Consider the following 19,351-nt stretch of genomic DNA (forward strand, 5'->3'; position numbering starts at 1 on the left):
TCTGCTCAAACCAACTTACTTGCACAAAGGCAGTGTTTTTTTGTTTTTTTGTTTTTTTTTTTTTTCTTCCTTTTTGTTTTTCAGCTTCACCCAACACTGCATGGAGCAGACTATTTGCTAGGATATTCAAGACCATATTTTTAAAACGGTATCCAATCTTTTGAGGCATTTTTTATCAAAATATTTTAAATCCAAGTTCATTTTGCCAGTTAGAGATGCATCTGCCAAGAGGAAAACAAAGCCTTATGAAGATTGAGTGCATGTGGGGAAACTTTGGATGATTCATCATCTCTTCTAAAAGTTTATGTAAAGATCTGGCAAGAATTAATTTACAGATTTGTAAATCTGCTGGGAAAAGGAACAAGTTTCTTCAACATAGATGCTTTTTTGGTATAAGATCCTTCTGTTTCAGAACTGGGGCACGTGAGTACTACAGTAATACAGAAAATACCATCATCATTCCCTGCAAAAGCAAATATGGTACTGTTTTATAAAAAGACTGTAACTCTATTTGATAATTGTCACATGTAGTATGAAGTAACACACCTGAGTAAGATGGAAAGGACACACAAATGAATCAGCATTATATTCCACCTATCCAAATTCTAATATCTTTCATTAATACTAATTACACAATAAGTACCAGAGGCAAAATATGCACTCTATACCTAAATCTGTCAGCTTAATTAATTAAAAACAGAATTCTAGAAATATAAAACTATAAAATGTAGTCTTTTAAAATGTAAGTACATTTAATTGGGTTTTATAAAAGAAATAAAATTATGCTTTTTCATGATATTTTTATTTTTGAATACTAGTTTGTTCTTTTTTTTTAAATTCAGATAATTAAAATTAAAGAGACTGTAAAGTATTTACAATATTCCATAAAAAATCTGTGAAGAAACATAAAAATGAATACAGAAACATTTTAAACTAATATCCTACTGAAAAAGTAATATCAGATTACCTTTTAGAATTGCTACATTTTTAATTAGTGTTAGTGCTTCAAAATATTTTAAAAGTGGTTTCCCTAGAAAACATCACAGAAAAACCTAAAGGGTCATATCAACAGCTACTGCTGTTGTGCTTCATTTCAGCTCCAAAAGAGCCACCTCTCAGATCTGGATCCATGACCACTAAGCTATCGGTGTCTCTGGTATGACTGCTAACAAAGGTCCAATTACTGAAAATTGTCATCTAAGTTTTTGTGACCTGGACATTTACACACCAGGAAATGAATGAAATTACATACCCATTTCACATTACCTATGTAACAGCCATCATATGGTTATGAATTTCAGCCACAGATGACAGATTCTAATCTCAGTGGTGCAGAGCTCTGTATCACTGAACGTATCATTATGCAGGAACAAAATTTTTAAGATACTTGACAATTCACACCACACATCTGGCACTACAGCTTTGCTTTATGACAGGAGTATTTTTAAGTGATAGCAGAACTATGACCTTGATTTCACAAGTTCATTAAAAACACTGCTGTGATCTACATTAGGCTTCCTCCTGAGCCCAAGGAAAAGAGAGAAAAAAAAAATCTCCCCTTGATTTCAAGTAGTTTCTAATTCTACATCAAAGGCACAACTAAGACCAACAAAAAACGTCACCAGCAAAATAAATTTTTCTTTATATTTACTCCTGGTATTGACATTACGAAGCTGCACCTTTTAACCATGACACCTATTTGATATTTCTGGAAACACCATGTAGTTAAAACCTTGCAGAATGTTATGAAAATTTACCCTTATGTCTCCTTAAAATGCCTTCAGTCATTGACTTACATCACACCCAGCGAGCTAATGTGCTCTACCATTACAATTTAAGTATGTTCTGGGAGTTGAACATAAGCTGCTCCACCATAGCATGTAGTCACTGTTTCTTATCATTCACAGCATGACTGAGACTCAAGAATATACTGCTTAAACTGCAAGCTACCCAGCAATTGTAGAAAACTCATCATGCTGGTAAATGTAGCTACAATTTAGTGAAAGTTAAAAAGCATGTAGAATTAACAAGGACATTCTTAACTGTGAATATCTCAGCTGAAAACCACTGAATATCTTGTGCACTTCACAAGCTTGTGATATATTGCTAAGCCTTGTATCAGGGAAGTCATTCAGATCTTATATGCTGTGCTAAATTCACCATTAGAATCAAAGCAATACAACTGCTCTGCGTTATTTTAAAATGAAATAAGTGAATACATTAGAGATACAGAAATTAAGTTGCTTCTATAAATCAGTTAGTTACGAAATTTAATAATCAATTTGTTAGCACCTGATGTAAAACCATGATCTGTCAGCAGACTCCCAAGCTGGCTGTGTGCTGCAGTAGATATTTCCAAGGGAATTAATTACTGATGATTTGCAAAGGTAAGAATAATATTTTTCAACAAATGTAGCCTGTGCACTAGGAGGTTAAACAAACACCACCAAAATGTCAACAGAGTTCTTGGCTTTGGTGTTCTCCCATTTCAAATGCAATGAAATAGTTAACTAGAAATTATGCAAAGGGAATACTTTCAAATCTTCCCATGAAGCAGAATGTCACACCATCTGGGGCACTTCTCAAGTGATTTGAAAAGTTCACACTGTTTGGAATTACACAGAAATTCAACAGAAAAGGCCTTGCCATATCCCCCAAATCCCATAAGCAACTGTAGACCTATGTCACGGCCACTAAAGAAGGCAGAGAGATGTGCTTTCTCTTCCATAAAGAAGCAAAGTCACAGACTACGAATTTTTCCATCCCATACCTCTGAAAACCCAGGTTGCTCTCTTTCAAAGCTAGAAAATGGTACTACTTCTGTGAGGAAATGTCTATATTCACAAAGAGGGTAACTAAGACTAGTCTTACGGCTCCCCAAAAAAAAAGATAAAAAGAAGAAAAGAGTTGAAAAGAAAAGTTAAACAACCTTCTCCAGAAATTCCTCTCAATCATGGTAGGAACAATGATGGGAAACTGAGCAATGAGGAAACCACTTAGAGTCAGACAGCAGCAGATTTCGGTACCACTTGTAATGTAGCACTGACCCCAAAACATTTACTACTTTGATGAAAACTTACACACAAAAAAAGCACTTCTTTTTTTTCAAAATTCTATGAATTTTGAAAATGAATGCTTAATGCCTAGCTTCCCTTTTTCTACAAGTGTTGACTGAAAAGCCAGCAAAAATAGCCTGTACAGCCACCTGTCAGCTAACAGAATTATGGATCCTTGTTAGACAGGTTTCATTTTAAGGCAAGGTACTAACACAGGACTTAGAGCCCCGATGGATGACCTCCAGCTATAAGCAAGGAAAATTCTCTCAAATTCATCCTACTGGATTTCTTTGCAGGATTTGACACTGTTGATCAGCAAATACTTCTGCCCCACTTCCAAGAGATTAATGGGAATGGACTGAAACTGCTCTGCTTCTCCCTTCATACCAAATACATGGGAATTATTATGAGCAGCTGCTCCTATATCTTCATAAAATACATACAGCCATATAGGTCAACCATCTCAATCATTATTCATTACCTCTATAAAACCTTGAGTGTACAATTTCATAAAAGTTTGTGAAAGGAACAAAGGTCTCAATAGATTTAGATTTAAACAGAAACATCCATTAGTCCTATTTTTCCCTTTATTAGGTTTTCTTACACCTACAGAAAAAAAAAATACACACACACACAAAAAAATACACACATCTTACACCCCCATAAATTAATAAGTAATCATCCTTTGAATTAAAAATTTTGTCATTTTAGCCCTAGGGGGATCAAAAAGTTTGAAAAACTCCTACTTTTCCATTCAATGGAGGTACAAAAGCAATTCCCACTATTGTGAATATTTTAAAGTTGAACTCCTAAAGAGAAATTCAGATCTAATACAAAAAAAAAAAAAAATAAAAAAATAAAAAAATTAAATTAAATCTAGAAAATAAACATTTAATATTAACACTTAAAACATTTTTAATATTGCTATCAATCTGACCTTAGTAAAACCTATGCCACCCAAAGTATCTTCCCATAAAAATGATCCAAACTGGAATTTTAACCTTTTACTCCTGTATGAGTTTCACAAAGACTACGTAAAAAATAAGAAAAGCAGGGATTAAGTTTAATTTGTTGGCATGATCTGTCTCCCACACCTTGTTGTTTTATATACTACAATTGGTATGCGATATTAGAAATCTGCGGAATTAGGAACTTTTTAATCCTTTTTAATCTACATTTTGTTATTTGATATCATTATGTCAGTAAACCACCTTTGATAACAAATTCTTTAGTTAAAGTGAAGGTCAGATTAGTATTCTTACTTACTTTTAACTGATAACTGCAAGGCATATGCCTTCCTAGTGCCCCAGGGATTAGCTCAGTTCCGTATGTATGACATTCCTACTCTATCATTTTCCTGAAGGTCTGAAGAAGCAAATCTCTGAGCAAGGTTCAATGAACTCAATCCATGAGTTTAGAGCCTTCTCTTCCTGTTCAAATATACCTCATCTCTTATCAAGGAGGAAGAATTATATTTCACAGGCTTTAGGGGGGGTGGGGGGGGTGGGGGTGCGGGAAGAGAGGTTCTTCCATTAGGTTCATGCCAGGGACACTTTTGCCTTTTGGGGATCCATTATCCACAGCTGTGAATTTCTTTCTGCACAGCTCTAATCTAACCCTAAATTACCTCTGACAGTAAACACTATACGCAGGGTACTGATATTAACTAGTATCAGTGCTGCTCTTCCCTAAACCCAGTGCCTCCTCAAGACTGCACTTCAGAACAAAATCCATCCAAGAAACCACATTTTATTTTGTCAAAGTGCTGCATCTTTGCTTGTTCTGTATCTCGGAGGAAACAAAATTCCATATGATATGGATTTTGAAATTCCCAGGGCCAAGTCAGCGTAGAAAAGGGATAGCACGGGGCTCTGCAACTTAATTTCTGTACACGTTCAACATTTCAGCATTTCCATTCTGTATCCTCTTCTTCCTTTTCTCAAGCTCTGACTCAATAAAGTGGGCACCTCATTCCATTATTTGCCACACCTTGCAAAAATTTACTTTCTTTATGTATTTCTCTGATACTTAGAAGACAGTAGCAATGAAAATATCTGGAATCTGGTAATCTGGTAAAAGTCTATTTAAAGTGGACACATGATTCTCTGTTTTTTTTCAAAATCCCAACAGTAAAGCATCATTTACAAATATGCACAAACAGTTACTCATAAGCATAAGCCAGCTGTAAAGGAACATTCATTTTGCAGTAACCATGGAATGATTTGTTGGTTTTTCATGTGCTTCCAAAGATACAAATTTATTTTGCACACACTAAGTACTTGTGAAAAAAAGGAAGCTACAATTCACAAGAAAGGCCAATTACTACTTTTATTACATATTTGTGGTATTTCCCATTGAAAACAGCTAACCCCTTGGAACACGTTCTAGAGACCACAGTTGATCATTCAAACAATAAAACACTTCATGCATTTTGAACATTTCACTTGTCACTGACAACTCCTTCCTCTGTTTTGCCTAGAGATATATAGAGCTGTAATCAAGTTCGGAAAGCCCCCAGCAGCTGTGTGCTGCCATTCAGACCTGAAAGATTCCATGTTGTGATAAAAATTAATGTCCTTTGACATCCTCTGGGATTTTTGATGCCTTGGGAACAGCTAATGAAGAAATACAACCTTTGCAGACTATAACACAATTTTTTGGATTCTAAGATTAAGACGCATGTGGCATATGCGTGGCCTGTCTAATATCAGCAGTAAAGAATCCATATCCAAGTGCCAGAAGACACTACCTTCATATGTTTTAATTACCTCCCATAGAAAAGCTTCACTAAATTGACTAAATACATTTTAATGTATAGGCAATTAAATAGCTACTCTTCTTTATATTTCAGAATTTTTAGAAGACAACATTGATTAAACACATAGATCTCCTTAAAATCCATTAAGCTATAATGCTGCAAAATCCTTATTTTATTTGCAATAGAATAGATTTTAATCAGGCATATTAAGTCACATATATTTTACTTCCTTGAGTACTGAAAACACCCTTCACAGCTGGTGCATCTTATGGCTTTTTTTTGTTTGTCTGTTTGTTTGTTTTTCTTTTTTTTGTTTGTTTTTGTTGTTTTTTTTGTTTTTTTGTTTTTTTTTGAAAGGCAGCACATCTTAAGACTTTTAAAATTGGAATCCAAAACATTTGTGAGCCACCTTGGACTTGTCTTAGACTGTGACATGAACACATAACTCAGAATGGGAACCAAAACCACCATTGTGCTGAGCAGAAAGCCACTGGGGATTACCAGTCTTAACATACGCCTGGCTACAATAAGTCAGAAAAGAAATTTTAAGGACAAAGCAAACGGTAAATTTTCTCAAGAACGCATGTTTCAAACCTGTTACAAGGTGTCTCCTTTCCTTTTGGATCCTCACAGACCACTTTTTAAAGTCCTAAAGAATTAAGCCAAGCTCAACTTTTTACAGAATGCTGCTGCCATTGGTACCAATGCCACCCCATTGTGTAATTACATAGTAATTACGTGCTGCTGTGTGTAATGATCTGATAATATCCAAACCACCTCCTAGCTTTCAGGAGCACTCTAACCACCAGACTGTAGACTCTGCTGGCGGTGGGCAAAGAGAGAACTCTTCAATCCCTTCTGCTGAAACCCCCCTTTTTTTTTTTCTTTCCTTCCCCAGAAAATAATTCAATATCTACTGGGTATACAGCATATGCAAGAAGGAATGACTAACAGTTTGGTCTGGGCTGTTTCCTGTGAGCAGAGATTTCGTTCCTGTCTCCTATTTAAATAAATAATCCTGGACTCTGAAAATTCATTCCCTTATTCCTCCACTGTAACTCGAGAGTTTGAGCATACCTGAAAACTCCTCCATTTGTTAATCTTCACACCCACAGTTTACCAGAATAAATAACGAATGGGAGACAGAGTTGGTCGTCTTTCTTAGTCCAAAATTATTTCATAATTATAGTCCAGTTCCATGCCATGGTTGCATTCACAGCAATTAAGCAAGGGTCTCTGTCTGCTCTGACTCTACAGATGAACAATAGCAAAACCATCCTCCCTGATGCCAACTGGGGGGTGGCACTCCCATCAGTATTACAGACTATGCTGAAATCTGGGGGCTGAGATTTTATCAAATATTTTCCTGCCACCACATTAAAGAGGAGTAAAGAAAAATAGTCCAAAAGCAGTTGGTCACATTTATCACTCTCCATTTTGTTTCCAAAGCTGAAGAGCTAGATGTCTTCTGAGCCAACCAAAACAGCCAATGCAAGCATTCAGGTACTGAGTGAAACAGAAACAGTCCCCTGTCTTTAGACTCTCTTTCTTTTGCATTTGGCATCTGTAACTTAAGGAAGAAACTTGGATAATGCTCCAAAGACAAGTGGTAATTTCACAAATTTTAGACAAACCAGTTGTAGTCATAAAACTGTGCAAAAAACACCTAACATTCTTCTTGTTAATGTGCAAAAGCATTGAATATTTTTGCAGATGTAATTATAGGTGATCTTATAGAGAACTGTCAATTCTATTTTTATTTTAATACAGATTTTTACTTTAACAAAATGTTCTGAGGAAGGTGATATTTCTTGCATTCAGAGAAGAAATTTAAGGTGATCTGGTGAAAACGTCATGATCTCTTGCCTCCAGTAAAAGGGGGGATGGATTAAACTTGAGAGATTTTTAATTAAAAAAATACTGGAAACAGTCTCTGTATCCACTTGACTTGACACATGCTACCACAATGGGGTAATTGTATATGAGAACATAAAAACAGAATGAAAGAAAAACAAAAAATGAAAGAAAGAAAAAAGGTATTTATGCAGAAAGCCAATCCCTAGACTTTAATAAGGCACAGTACCACCACATGGGGAGGAGGGTGCGGGAAGAAAAAACAAGTTTCACCCAAATATTATTATGAATGCTTCAAATGCAGTCAAACTTTGATCTTATTTAAATTTAAGATACGTTCTATCTGCAACAGTAACTTCTGAACTATGCATGTTTCCATACTTAATTCAACATGAATAGACGTTTAGATGTAGAGCTTAGGGATATGGTTTAGTGGAGGGCTGTTAGCGCTAGGTTGGAGGTTGGACTCGATGACCTTGAGGTCTCTTCCAACCTAGAAAATTCTGTGATTCTGTGTGATTCTGTGATTTTTGAGTATCTCAAAACGTACAATGTCAACAAGAAGCTTGTGTCTAAGTAGCACTGTCAGAATGACAGCTATATATTTACGGAAGTTCAAAAGACAAATTTAATAGATCAACCGTTTCTAGCTTTAATTCACAAAATATATTTCTATAGATTTCAAAGATTTGTGATGGTTAGAAAATATATGCACACTTTGAACAACTTTATATAGTGGCAATGATTGTCTCTAACATCAGTTAACATCAGAAGTATCTAACAAAGATACTTCTACTACAGAACTGTTAATGACATTATGGCATAATAATATCACTAATAATTCATTTAAATCATATATTTAGTTTTTCCAGATCCTTTGTTATCTATGCAAGAACTTGCTGAACAGATCTCATATGGAATATATACAAATAGAATTTATCACACATCTATGATTTATTTGTGAATAAATTAGAATTAAAATACAGTAAAAACAAGCATGCAATACGTCAGTTACAATCTAGGAAAATCCAGAAAAAGAGTATTCTAGAGTGCATTTTTAGCAGGCTCTGAAATCTTAATTGCACTCACAAGATTTCACAACACTTCTGCTTGCAGCATGAAAAATGAATGTACTCATGGAGTTTGAGGCCTCAGTAAAGGAGTCCAGCTGAAAATCTGGCCCTCACCATTTTGGGTCTGGTTAGGGAAATAATAAGAGACTAAGGTTCCAAACAGAGACTCATAATTCATAACTGCTGTCTTTTCTGTATTTCTACACACAGCATAAGTGAATAAACTGTTAGCATACGCCAATTCTTATCAAAAAAAAAAAAAATGCAGTGAAAATCTACATACAGAAGTCCTGCATAATTGTGAATTGTTACTACCAATTCAGAAAATTCTCAGTAGTAGCTTTTGGCAAACACTATTTTATGTCTTTAGAGTAATTCAAGTTTTTTCAGGATAATTTCTCTCTCTCTTTTTTTTTTTTTTCCCTTCAAACACTGAGAACATTAAATTGGTTTGGCTGAAGATTACTTTAATTCAAACCAAGTGGCACTATGCACCACTCAAAACTAAAGAGGCACATAAAATTTCATGTGTAGCTTTACTGCTCAGTTCTACCTACTAACTGTTCTGCTCATGTCAGTGTTCTTATGCTGAGGATCAGGCAAGCACTATGCTTCACAATTGGAAATATTGGCAGCAATAGGTCAATACATATTTTGGAAATTTTGGAACTGAAACATTAGCCCTCCTTTCCAATTAAAGCACAGAGGTTTTAGTCAAATACATGATGACTAGGAAATAGATACCACAGCATCACATCCACAAATCCATGCTCCTGCACCAATACCAAACCCTACGGACTGTGAACTACCAAAGATGCTGGCTAGGTTTAAATGCTACATTGCATAAAAGCACAGGAGGGCAGTAATTTTGTCTATAAAGTGGGATTAATACCAACCATAATTCCTCACATTGTGCCCACTCAATGAAGAGGAGATTCAACGCAGTGTTTTCTAGTTCCAAAAGCCTAATATGAAAGATTTGATTGTCTGCCTCATCCAACTGCACAAAAAGCAGCTAATGCCAAATCCATCTTAGCCCAGAATGTTATTATAAACAGATCATTTGATTTTCCGTAACAGAGACATTCAATCAACTGCCTGAGCTGGAAAATAGCAGAAGGGAAAGACTAGATAAAGCTAGAAGAAATAACTTGAACAGTTAGCCATTAGGTGCACTGAGGCCTTTTTCCTGCTCTCACCCAAACCCTAACACCATGTTCACAAGGAAGGTGAAAGTCATCCACTGCTCGCAGAAATTCCCACTGGGGAATGTTTCTCCAGACAACAAGCCAGGGATACTAGAAGAATGCCAGAAATCACAGTAAAAATCACAGAAATTACAGCATTGCATTTCAAAACTACAAGAGAGCCTAAAATTAGTCAGTACTACCATACCATAATGAATTGGCTTTCAATATAGAATTTGTTCTGTGAACTCTTTGGCCCTATCTTTTATCAGGTAAGACTAACATTTCATATATTAGTCACATCATGTTCAAGTTGTGCTCCAGTCCTGTAATGAACTAAGAGGTAGATCAGCAATATTGTTTTATTCTGTCAGAAGACTTTGGGAGGTTCAACTGCAATTGAATACTTACCTTATTCTGCCCACAGCATCTTTTTAACTAAGAGAGAAAGAAAAACTGGAGAGCATCATTCTCTTGTTAAGGTAAACTGATATTCTGCTGTGGTCATGAAACTATAGGATCTAGGATCATCTGTAAAAAGCCTTCTATCCCAAAACTTAATTTGAGCCTATGTAAAAAAAAAAGTCTCAAAAAGTAACAGCTGTATCAACTCAAGAGTGTAGATAACAGAAATAAAACAACTACTATTTTTTTCTGTGTGGATAAAGGATTTTCTAGAATATATTTATAGGAATATAGCATAATTTACCAGTGTTTATATACTCTGAGACCGATTTTTATCCATGGACAAGGCTGCAACACCTAACAAATCCAAAAAGGAATAAAAGGTTCCTATCAAATATCTACAAGGCATAAAAACTTGAAGATGAATCATCTGATTTTTACTTTTAAATAAGAATGTCTTCTTAGCTCTTGAGTTCTACTCCAATTTGTATTTAATGTTTGCTTCCAGAGTAACTCTTTCCTCCTGTTTATTATTTACGTTTTTCTTAGAGCTCCCTCTGTTGCATCATTTGTTTTCTCTACACAACCAGCCCCTGTTAAAATCCTGCTGAACAAAGGCTGAAATTTCTTCATTCTTCAGGTAGTTTCCAGAATCTCTCAGATTCTCAAAAGATTCTCTGAAGAATGTGTTTTTTTCATGATTTACTATCTTAGCAATTTTTTCCTCTTCCACCATGAAACCCTTCCCCAGCTACAATAGGTTTTCATCCTTCAAGTGGATGAAATTTAGGAATACTTCTGAAGTAGTTCCATTTTAGCTTTCTCATTCAGGAGAAGATCAGTGAAACACAGTCCTTTAAGACTGTCTTCCAATAGCTATCAGCTAGGGAAGAACCTGCTCCCAAGTTGTGACACAGTTATGAGAATATCCATTTATGTGCTGACAAGATGTAGTATCCAGGCCACAAGTGTTTCAGATGAGCAGAATCTCAAAAGACAAGCAAATCTACTCTCTGTTTTATAAAGTTTCATCTATTGGGTCAGGCGGCACCAACACCAATAGTTTCTGTAGAATAATAAAGTGTCTTAGAAAGCAATGCTAGAATAGAGAAATTAAGCAGACAAGAAAACTGGCTGCTCCCAGAGGTTTAAGATGTTCACCACTGAATAGCAAAGGCCTCTTCACCGTGTATTTGGAGAAATAAAAGTGCACGTGTTTATTGAAAAGCATGTGTGTTCATATACAATTTCTCCTTCACACTTAACAAATTACTGTAGTTTTGCACAAGAAACCAAGATCTATAAAACTCAGAACTCAAGTGATAGCTTTGTTCACAAATATATATATATATATATATATATATAATTTGATTTTTTCCTGCTTTATTGTTAAAGAATTTGTAAGAGATGTAAGAAATCTTTATACTCATCCCTATCTCATGCGTTCATTAATAAGAATTACGGCTACTATGTATGAACTGTAAACATAAGACAGTGTGTCCTCTCATACAGGTACATGAAAGCAGAGGTACCAAAGCCTTATGAAAGTTAAGCTACCAGCTTATGGACTTGCCAAAGCACAAAAAAACAAGATTCAGCCTGTCATTGAAGCCTGTAAGATTTATTTCAATTGTTCAAAAAGCTACTGATGCAAAGGAATCACTGATCTGACAAAAGCCTCTGGACATGACCGCAAAACAAACAAACAGAGACAAAAGTAGTTAGTGCACATTAGGGCTGGAAAACACATAGGACTGGCATTGCAGTAATAAGATGCTATTGCTATGTAATTGCTTTTCTGACCATATCCAGACATAGTTAAATCACAAAAAATTAGAGCCAGAAAAACCTAGTAGGTCTTCCAGTCCATTCTCCTGCCAGTGCAGATGATTGTAAGGTAACTCTTCTGTATCTGCATCAGATAAAAGACCTACAGCCACAGGCAGTGTGTGGGGTCTGGTTTCCATCCAGACTCAGAGTTTAAACAAAATATAGCTGGAAATTCATTTTTGTCAAAACCCCACAAGTTTCACAGACCCTAGATGCAGACCTTAGATTTTCCTATAATGCTTAGAGTAGTTCTGCCAGACACACACTTCTAAGCACAGATGCAAGACAGAAATGTCTAAAGGCCAGACAGAGACTGTTTTCTATTACTAAATTTTTTCAAAATAAAATGAGAGTGAAACATCAGTAAAATCTGTCCATCACTGGCAATACAGCTAAACAGTGGTAAAACAATATATGCTAACAGAAGTAAAACAGAAGTTCACTTCTAAGGATTTATAACATGCATACCAAATGGACTACATAGGATGACCATTTGATATGATTGGCAACACACAAATCAAGAGCTACATTTGAAAAAAGGGTAGTTTTCACTGTACCATATCCTGTTTTTAAATAAATGTAGCATATTAAAAGCATGAAGGAATTAAATTAATTTTCTTTCTAATCTTTCTGTTCTAAATTAGAACAATTACTGTTCTTACGTTATGAAACTGAGTTGGTATCAAAGCATAATACTGAAAGAATTTCTCTTTCTACTTCAAGAAAATTTGAATATATGAAGATGCTGTATGGTAAGAAAACTTTGTTACAAAGGATTTTGGCAATAAAGAATCTTGTGTTAGAATTCAGTTTTGACAATTCTTTGAATCTGAAAGACAGGTAAGTACTAAAATGTCATCTGTCTATCCAAGTGAGATTTAGCTTTGGCAGTATTTAAAGAGTGAAAAAAAAAATCATATATATATGATTTTTTTCCCCAAAGACAATATATTTTCAAAGCTTTCCAAGAGACCATATGCTCTTCACAGGTACAGTAATGTGTATGTGTTACAAAAATATTTGCAGAAAAAAAGCTAAGTTTGAACAGTCACAACAATCATTTGGACAAACTGGATAAAAGCACCACATGTAGAATTCATTGTCAAGACCTGATACTTAGAAATTTCAAACCATTTCTTCAATTTAAAGATGGTTGTTTTGTCAAGCTAAATTAAACCAACCATTTGGAAGTTAACTTGATTATTGCAATATAAATTGGCCTATTGCTAAGTTTTGGCTGAAAGGGCTATGGTTTTTTATAGTTTATAAAAAAAGAGAGATAGAAGGCTAGACAAGAAAGCAAGACAAGTCTCTGAACCCTTGCAAACTACAGCAAAACTGATAAAAGTGACCTAAGCTGTTTTTTTACAGTTCATCTTTGGCCCTACTCAATAACCATAGGTTATTGAGCCCCCGTTTAAGCTTAAGCTGGGGCTACACATTGAATAGTCAGAGAAGTGTAATTACTATAATTTTTTTTAAGATGAAAACAAATAGTCTCATTCATCTACTGTAGTTTCTGATCAGACCAGCTATGGCGAATGCTGACAATTTTGCTCAGCTCATAAATACATTGAAAATACAAGAAATTATTAAATATAATCTTCTGAGTACTTACACATTCTTGGATTTGAATGCTTCAGCAAACTGCTGCACACTGTGAAGAGAAGCAAGGTCTAAGGTCATTGCTTCTACCTTGGCTTTATGCTGAAAGAAGAAAAAATAAAATAAATAAATAAAAGATAAATAACAGCTTGTTTAGTTCACAGTATCATATATACGTGTTATGAAACGTCTGATTCTCTTGTTCAACGCCAAAGTGAATACAAATCATCAAAAAGAATTGATGAGCACAATATTCAGTGCCAAAAATAGCATTTTATTGTTGTGGTTCTGCTAAAAATATACACCACATAGTGCATAGCTTTAAATAATACAATAAATTGACACAAGGTAGTTTTGAGGTTAATATGGTATCATTTTCCTTCCATTTAGCTGGTGAAACTCCTATGTAAGTTATGAAATAAAATGTACAGTAAGCATTATTCTTAATGCAAGCATTTTTAAAATATTATGCCAACAGAAAAATATTCAGTAAATATTCAATAAAAACCAGCTAAATTCAAACTTGTACATATTAAGCCAAAACAATCTGTTGTTCACAGCAGGTAATAAAAAAGACACCATAAAATAAGTGCAGAAATCAACCTGTAAGCCTACATAGTTTTTCATACAGTAAGAGTTTACCAAGGTAGAAGATTTTCTAAAGATATTGTTTATGATCTTAAAGCCAACTTTTCATCTAGAAGATGGCGCAATGCCACAATAGGCGCAAATGCCACAAAATGACAGGTTAACCTCAAGATGCTCATCTCAGGCACCAGCCAAACAGCACTTTTTCATATTTTCTACTTCAAGATCCCTGCCCACGTACCTTTTGAAATGCTTACACTCCAAACCTGAGAAAAAAAAATGAACGAGAAGTCTATTTCCATTGCAACCGCCAATCAGCCAGGATCAAGTGGACCTCTGCTCTTCCAAGTCACAATTTTGAAATTGCTTTCACTTGATTCGGTTATGTGAATGCATCATGTCTCCGCACTGCAATGCCCAGCAGCCTTTCGTTCTTCCGCAAACACTACTTTAAGACATCCATTGCAAAATGCAACGATGTACATGTGCATTTGTGCTTGCCTTCACTTTTAGGATCAGTGCTGCTCTGCATCTCACAAACTCTGGCACCTACAGGAAGCCGGCAAGAGCCCTGTAAATCCCCCCCAAACCTAGACATGCCAACCTTCAGTCCAATCTGCTTCTCACTCAGGAGAAAAGAAATTAGAGGGATGTTTCCTGCTATTCCAACTTGCTACCTATAACTGTGCATACGTATATACATACATGTATATATGGCTACATATAACTATACATCGTCATTTAGACTGGTTATTAGCACTGCTAGAAGAAAGAAGAAAAAGATGAGCAGATACTGTGGTGCTATGTAGCCAAAGGCAGCACTTGAGTGGCAATAGTAGATTTAGCAGCATGGTGCAATGAGATCTACTGTGATTAAGAAGTAATACAATGGGCATTTTTGGAGGAACAGAAAAGAGGTATGTGTATCAGCACAAGAGGTAGCCAAGAATAGCACTCCCATTATCTCCAAGTTTAAGCAATTCATCCAATCTCTGTTTCATTGCATCTGGTGCTTTTCTCACTGCATTTTTTTGTTATTTATTTCACTAGCACCCATTCTGCCTGCTACAGTTACCTTGCAGGTTGGGTTTAAATAGAATGTCAGTCAAATTCCTTTTGTCCCAGTCCAGCCAGACTTAATACAGCCAAAATTTTGACAGCTTCAGTTCCCATCAGGAAGTATCAATTGATGGCATCTGAAAATGTTAAACACAACATCCTTATGAAGAGTCTTTTTACCCTCACAAGACACACATCATTCAAGTCCTGGGATTCATTTTGCCCCACTGGGTAAATGTTTTCTTCTGTTTGAAGGTCAGAGACTTGAGAAAGTCGATGCTGCCTTGAGTTACGCAATAGAGCTGCATAACAACTCTTCAGATCAAAGCTGCTTACTTCATAGAGAAGTAGTGTGCATAGCTGGGTTTCTGCTTTCCTCAGATGAAACATTTTCCTGCTTCTCCCGAGGGGAAAAGGACAAGAACGCTATAAATACAGGGGCATAAGGGGGATCAAAAAAATAAAAATAATTGTCAAGTAGTTCAGCAGACTATACCACAAGCTGTTGGTTACTGTCTTCTTGGGGACACAGATTCAAGTCCACATGGTATTGCTTAGGTAATGCTTTTGCTCTTGGTGTCAGATTTTAGGCTTCTGCTACCGATTCCAAGAATGCAAAAGAAGTCTTAGCAATTCAAGTTCAAAAAAATAAATAAATAAAAATAAAAGAGTATGATTACTCCAAAACACTTTCAGAAATAGAAATTAAAAAGACTAAAATTGCCCTAGATTTGTGGATAAATGTATTGAAGATATAATGATCAAAAATTTCAAAATCAAAAATTGCTGAAAGTGATAAGTGGTTAACTGTTAGATAGTAAATGCAAATTATAATTATTGTCTTTTTTGGTATAAGTTCCAAAAATGAAATGAGACCATCTTTTCAATTCATGCTCCATTTTCTTCAGCCAGTAAGATAGTTTATTTCAAACAATTTAACACTACTCCCCCCTTTTTTATCCTTTTAGTTTTGACACATACACAGTTGCAGAAAAAGATAAAAGAAAATATTTGTTAAGGAATTCAAGAAACCACTGACAATGATCTGAGGAAAATTAAAAAGGGAGGGCACAAAGAGCGATAGTTTTAGTAATTTTTTCTATTGAAGAGGTAGCAGAAGCAAATGACAAAATATTTTTTTCAATATTCTTCTTGCTTTTGCTTTTTTAAAAAGGCTGACACCAACAGCTTCATATGTGCACAAGGTGTGCTCCACACAGGAGACACACACTTGCTCTGTTTTCCTAATAGAAGAACCTGGAGTATGCCACATCCAAAGCACTCACAGGAGAACGTGCCACCCAAGTTTATGAAGGCATGCAAAAAGCCAAGCTGAGTATTTTCTCGAAACAGTAACTGGGGAAGGAACTGTGGGCTTTGGCAAGCTCCCCAACTTTTCTGTTTCAAACGCTTCCTGGCAAACTGAGATTCAAGCACTTCTCACTCCACAGAGACCATCAGTTCCTTCTGTAGCTTGAGAACGTCAAATGCTAAGCCTTTAGCACCAATCTATTTTCACTCCAAATTTTTCCTCTCTCTTACTTCTGTTGCAATTAAAAAATAAAAATAAAGAAATTTAAAAAGCAACATACTTGCAAGCTACATTTTTAATAATGTAAGAATAATTCTAATCAGTGACAAATATGAATATTTTGTTTGTTTTTAAAAGTAGCTCAGTATTACCTTTGTTACAATGCGTTCCCTCTATGTGTCAGAAGCACATATGCACATATTGCGGTATTTAAAAAAAAAAAAAAAATTAAAAAAAAGAAAAAGAAAAAAGAAAACACACAACTTTTATTATTTATTTTTTTTCTCAAAGGCATGATAACTGTAACCCAGTCAGAACCAATTGCTAATAGTATACTGCAAATCCTGATCTAACATGTCATAATTTTATTATGTTGATGTCTCTCACCATTTCACTTCATATACTTTTGGTACTGAATTATGCCTCATTTTATGTTAAGAAATCTTAAATGGGACTTGTCACTTTCCCAAATACAAAAGACGATCAAGCTTAAAACTGACTTCATGATATTCAGCACACAAAGGCAGAATACTCCAGATTTTTTGTATTAAGTTGATTAAAGATATTAATGCTCCCTCTACTACTTTATTTTCAATAACAGTATTGAAGGTGAAACTAAATAACAGAACAGGTGTACAAGAATTGAGAGAGCTCACTTCTAAATCACAGCAGCATACCCATATGGTGCCTATCACGAGCCAGTGCAAAACAAGCTGGCACCCTGGCTGCAGATCCCTCAGGACAACCATCCCAGCCACAGCCAGAACAACTTTCTCAACCTGACTCGGACCAACTTCGCAAACTGGCATAAAGGAGAATGCACACAAGAGGGTAGAGCTTTCGCGGTCTGCTGAGCCTGGTGAAAACAATGACAACTGGAACCAACTGAAACAGAGCGGTTTGGAGGGGGAGTATTTGCATTTCATGAAGCCCAAAGAGCAGTTGGAGGCTAACAATGTCTAGGCACCAACATCCTGTCTTTGAAGAAAGAGCCGAAGGCGTATCATTCTCTAGCTCCTAACAAGTTCTCTTCTAACAACAGAATTGCATTGTGAAAAATGCAAAGAAAAAAAAAATAAATTATCTTGTATTTGATGGTTTTATGCCCAGTTCTAACCATTTTATCAATATTTTCAGATAAGTTTTGTTGCTCTCAACAGAAATAACACCACCAAAAAGTCTGTTTAGGTTTGTATGCAAGATGCTCCCTATTGAAGTAAAAATATTAAAAATGCTTAAGTGCAATTGGTTATATTTTGCACTCATGCTAGAAAAATGCTTATTGAGGCAGAAACTAACAAGAAAGTGAAAACATCCAGAAAGCAAGCAATTTCACTATATGCAATGTATTCACTTTACAGCTTAAAAACTGTTTAAAAATGAACACTGCATGGTAGAGTAGTTTGGCAGTAAACATGATTGTGCATTTGTGTCTTGGTATTGAAGAAGGAGCCCTTTTTCATAGTGAATTTTTCATTCAAATGTAAGTGATGATTTACGTTAAATATAGGTAAAGCACAGCTACATTTTCCTGAAGGATTGCAAGGAAGTGAAGAGCAGTACAATAAGTTGAGGCATAAAAGCTTTCTCTGTCATAATATTTATTATAATGGCATATAAAATAGCTGAAATAAATAATAGATGACTAAAAGTAAATTCATATGATAAAGAATCTTTCAGCAGACACCATTACTTCTGACTGCTCCAGTTTCATAGAGAGTTGAAGAGTCTTAATAAATATGCTGTAGTCCCTGTATCTCATGTAAGTACAAGTCATTTTGTGAGGGGCTACTTAAAATGTAACATAGTGGACACTAGATAATTTACTGCCTAATTTTACTCTCAGAAGGTATCATGTATATATCTGGCATTTAAAAGCCCTTAACTCAAAACTGAATACACAGCACAACAACTAAAATATCTGACTTTGAAGGACTGAAAACATAATAAATTGGATAAAATTAAAAAGTTTGCTTTGATTAAAAAAGAATCTTGATGACATGGTATGCAAATAATTATTTTATGCAGTGTGAGAAACAGAAAATCTTCAGAAAAAAAAAAAAAGAGTTTGGTATCAAAACTGATGAAAAGACTGTGGATTTATCTTAAAATAGGTAAAATGAACAAATATCCAAAACTCAGCATATGACAAGCAATGCCCAAATAAAACCATATTTCCATGCTGAGGACGAAGTAGAAGACGTTTTAGAAGCATGTCTGACAATTTGACACACAGCTTATGACAGTCAATAGCCAGTACCATGCACTATTTATGGAGGTACATAATAGGGAAAAAGGCTTTCACTCGGGATTAGGACTGTAAATATTATTGTCCCTAATGTATTCAACATTTGGTACTTCATGCAAAACTGTATTTATGTAATGCCAGCTTCATACTGTTGTGG

The 19,351-nt window shown here is 35.3% G+C and overlaps 1 protein-coding gene across 11 annotated transcripts in view; it reads right to left on the bottom strand.

Annotated features, from left to right (window-relative positions):
• The window catches only part of WWOX (WW domain containing oxidoreductase), a 563,654-nt gene that overhangs the window by 442,700 nt on the left and 101,603 nt on the right, over positions 1–19,351 (bottom strand). For all 11 annotated transcript variants that reach the window (XM_084533267.1, XM_084533274.1, XM_084533268.1 and 8 more), the window contains exon 6: positions 13,782–13,870. In XM_084533267.1, the coding sequence (XP_084389393.1) occupies positions 13,782–13,870 (89 nt within the window). The remainder of the gene's footprint in view (positions 1–13,781; positions 13,871–19,351) is intronic.

The sequence above is a fragment of the Aythya ferina genome (assembly GCF_964211825.1).
Source record: "Aythya ferina genome assembly, chromosome: 12".
Lineage (NCBI taxonomy): Eukaryota > Metazoa > Chordata > Aves > Anseriformes > Anatidae > Aythya > Aythya ferina.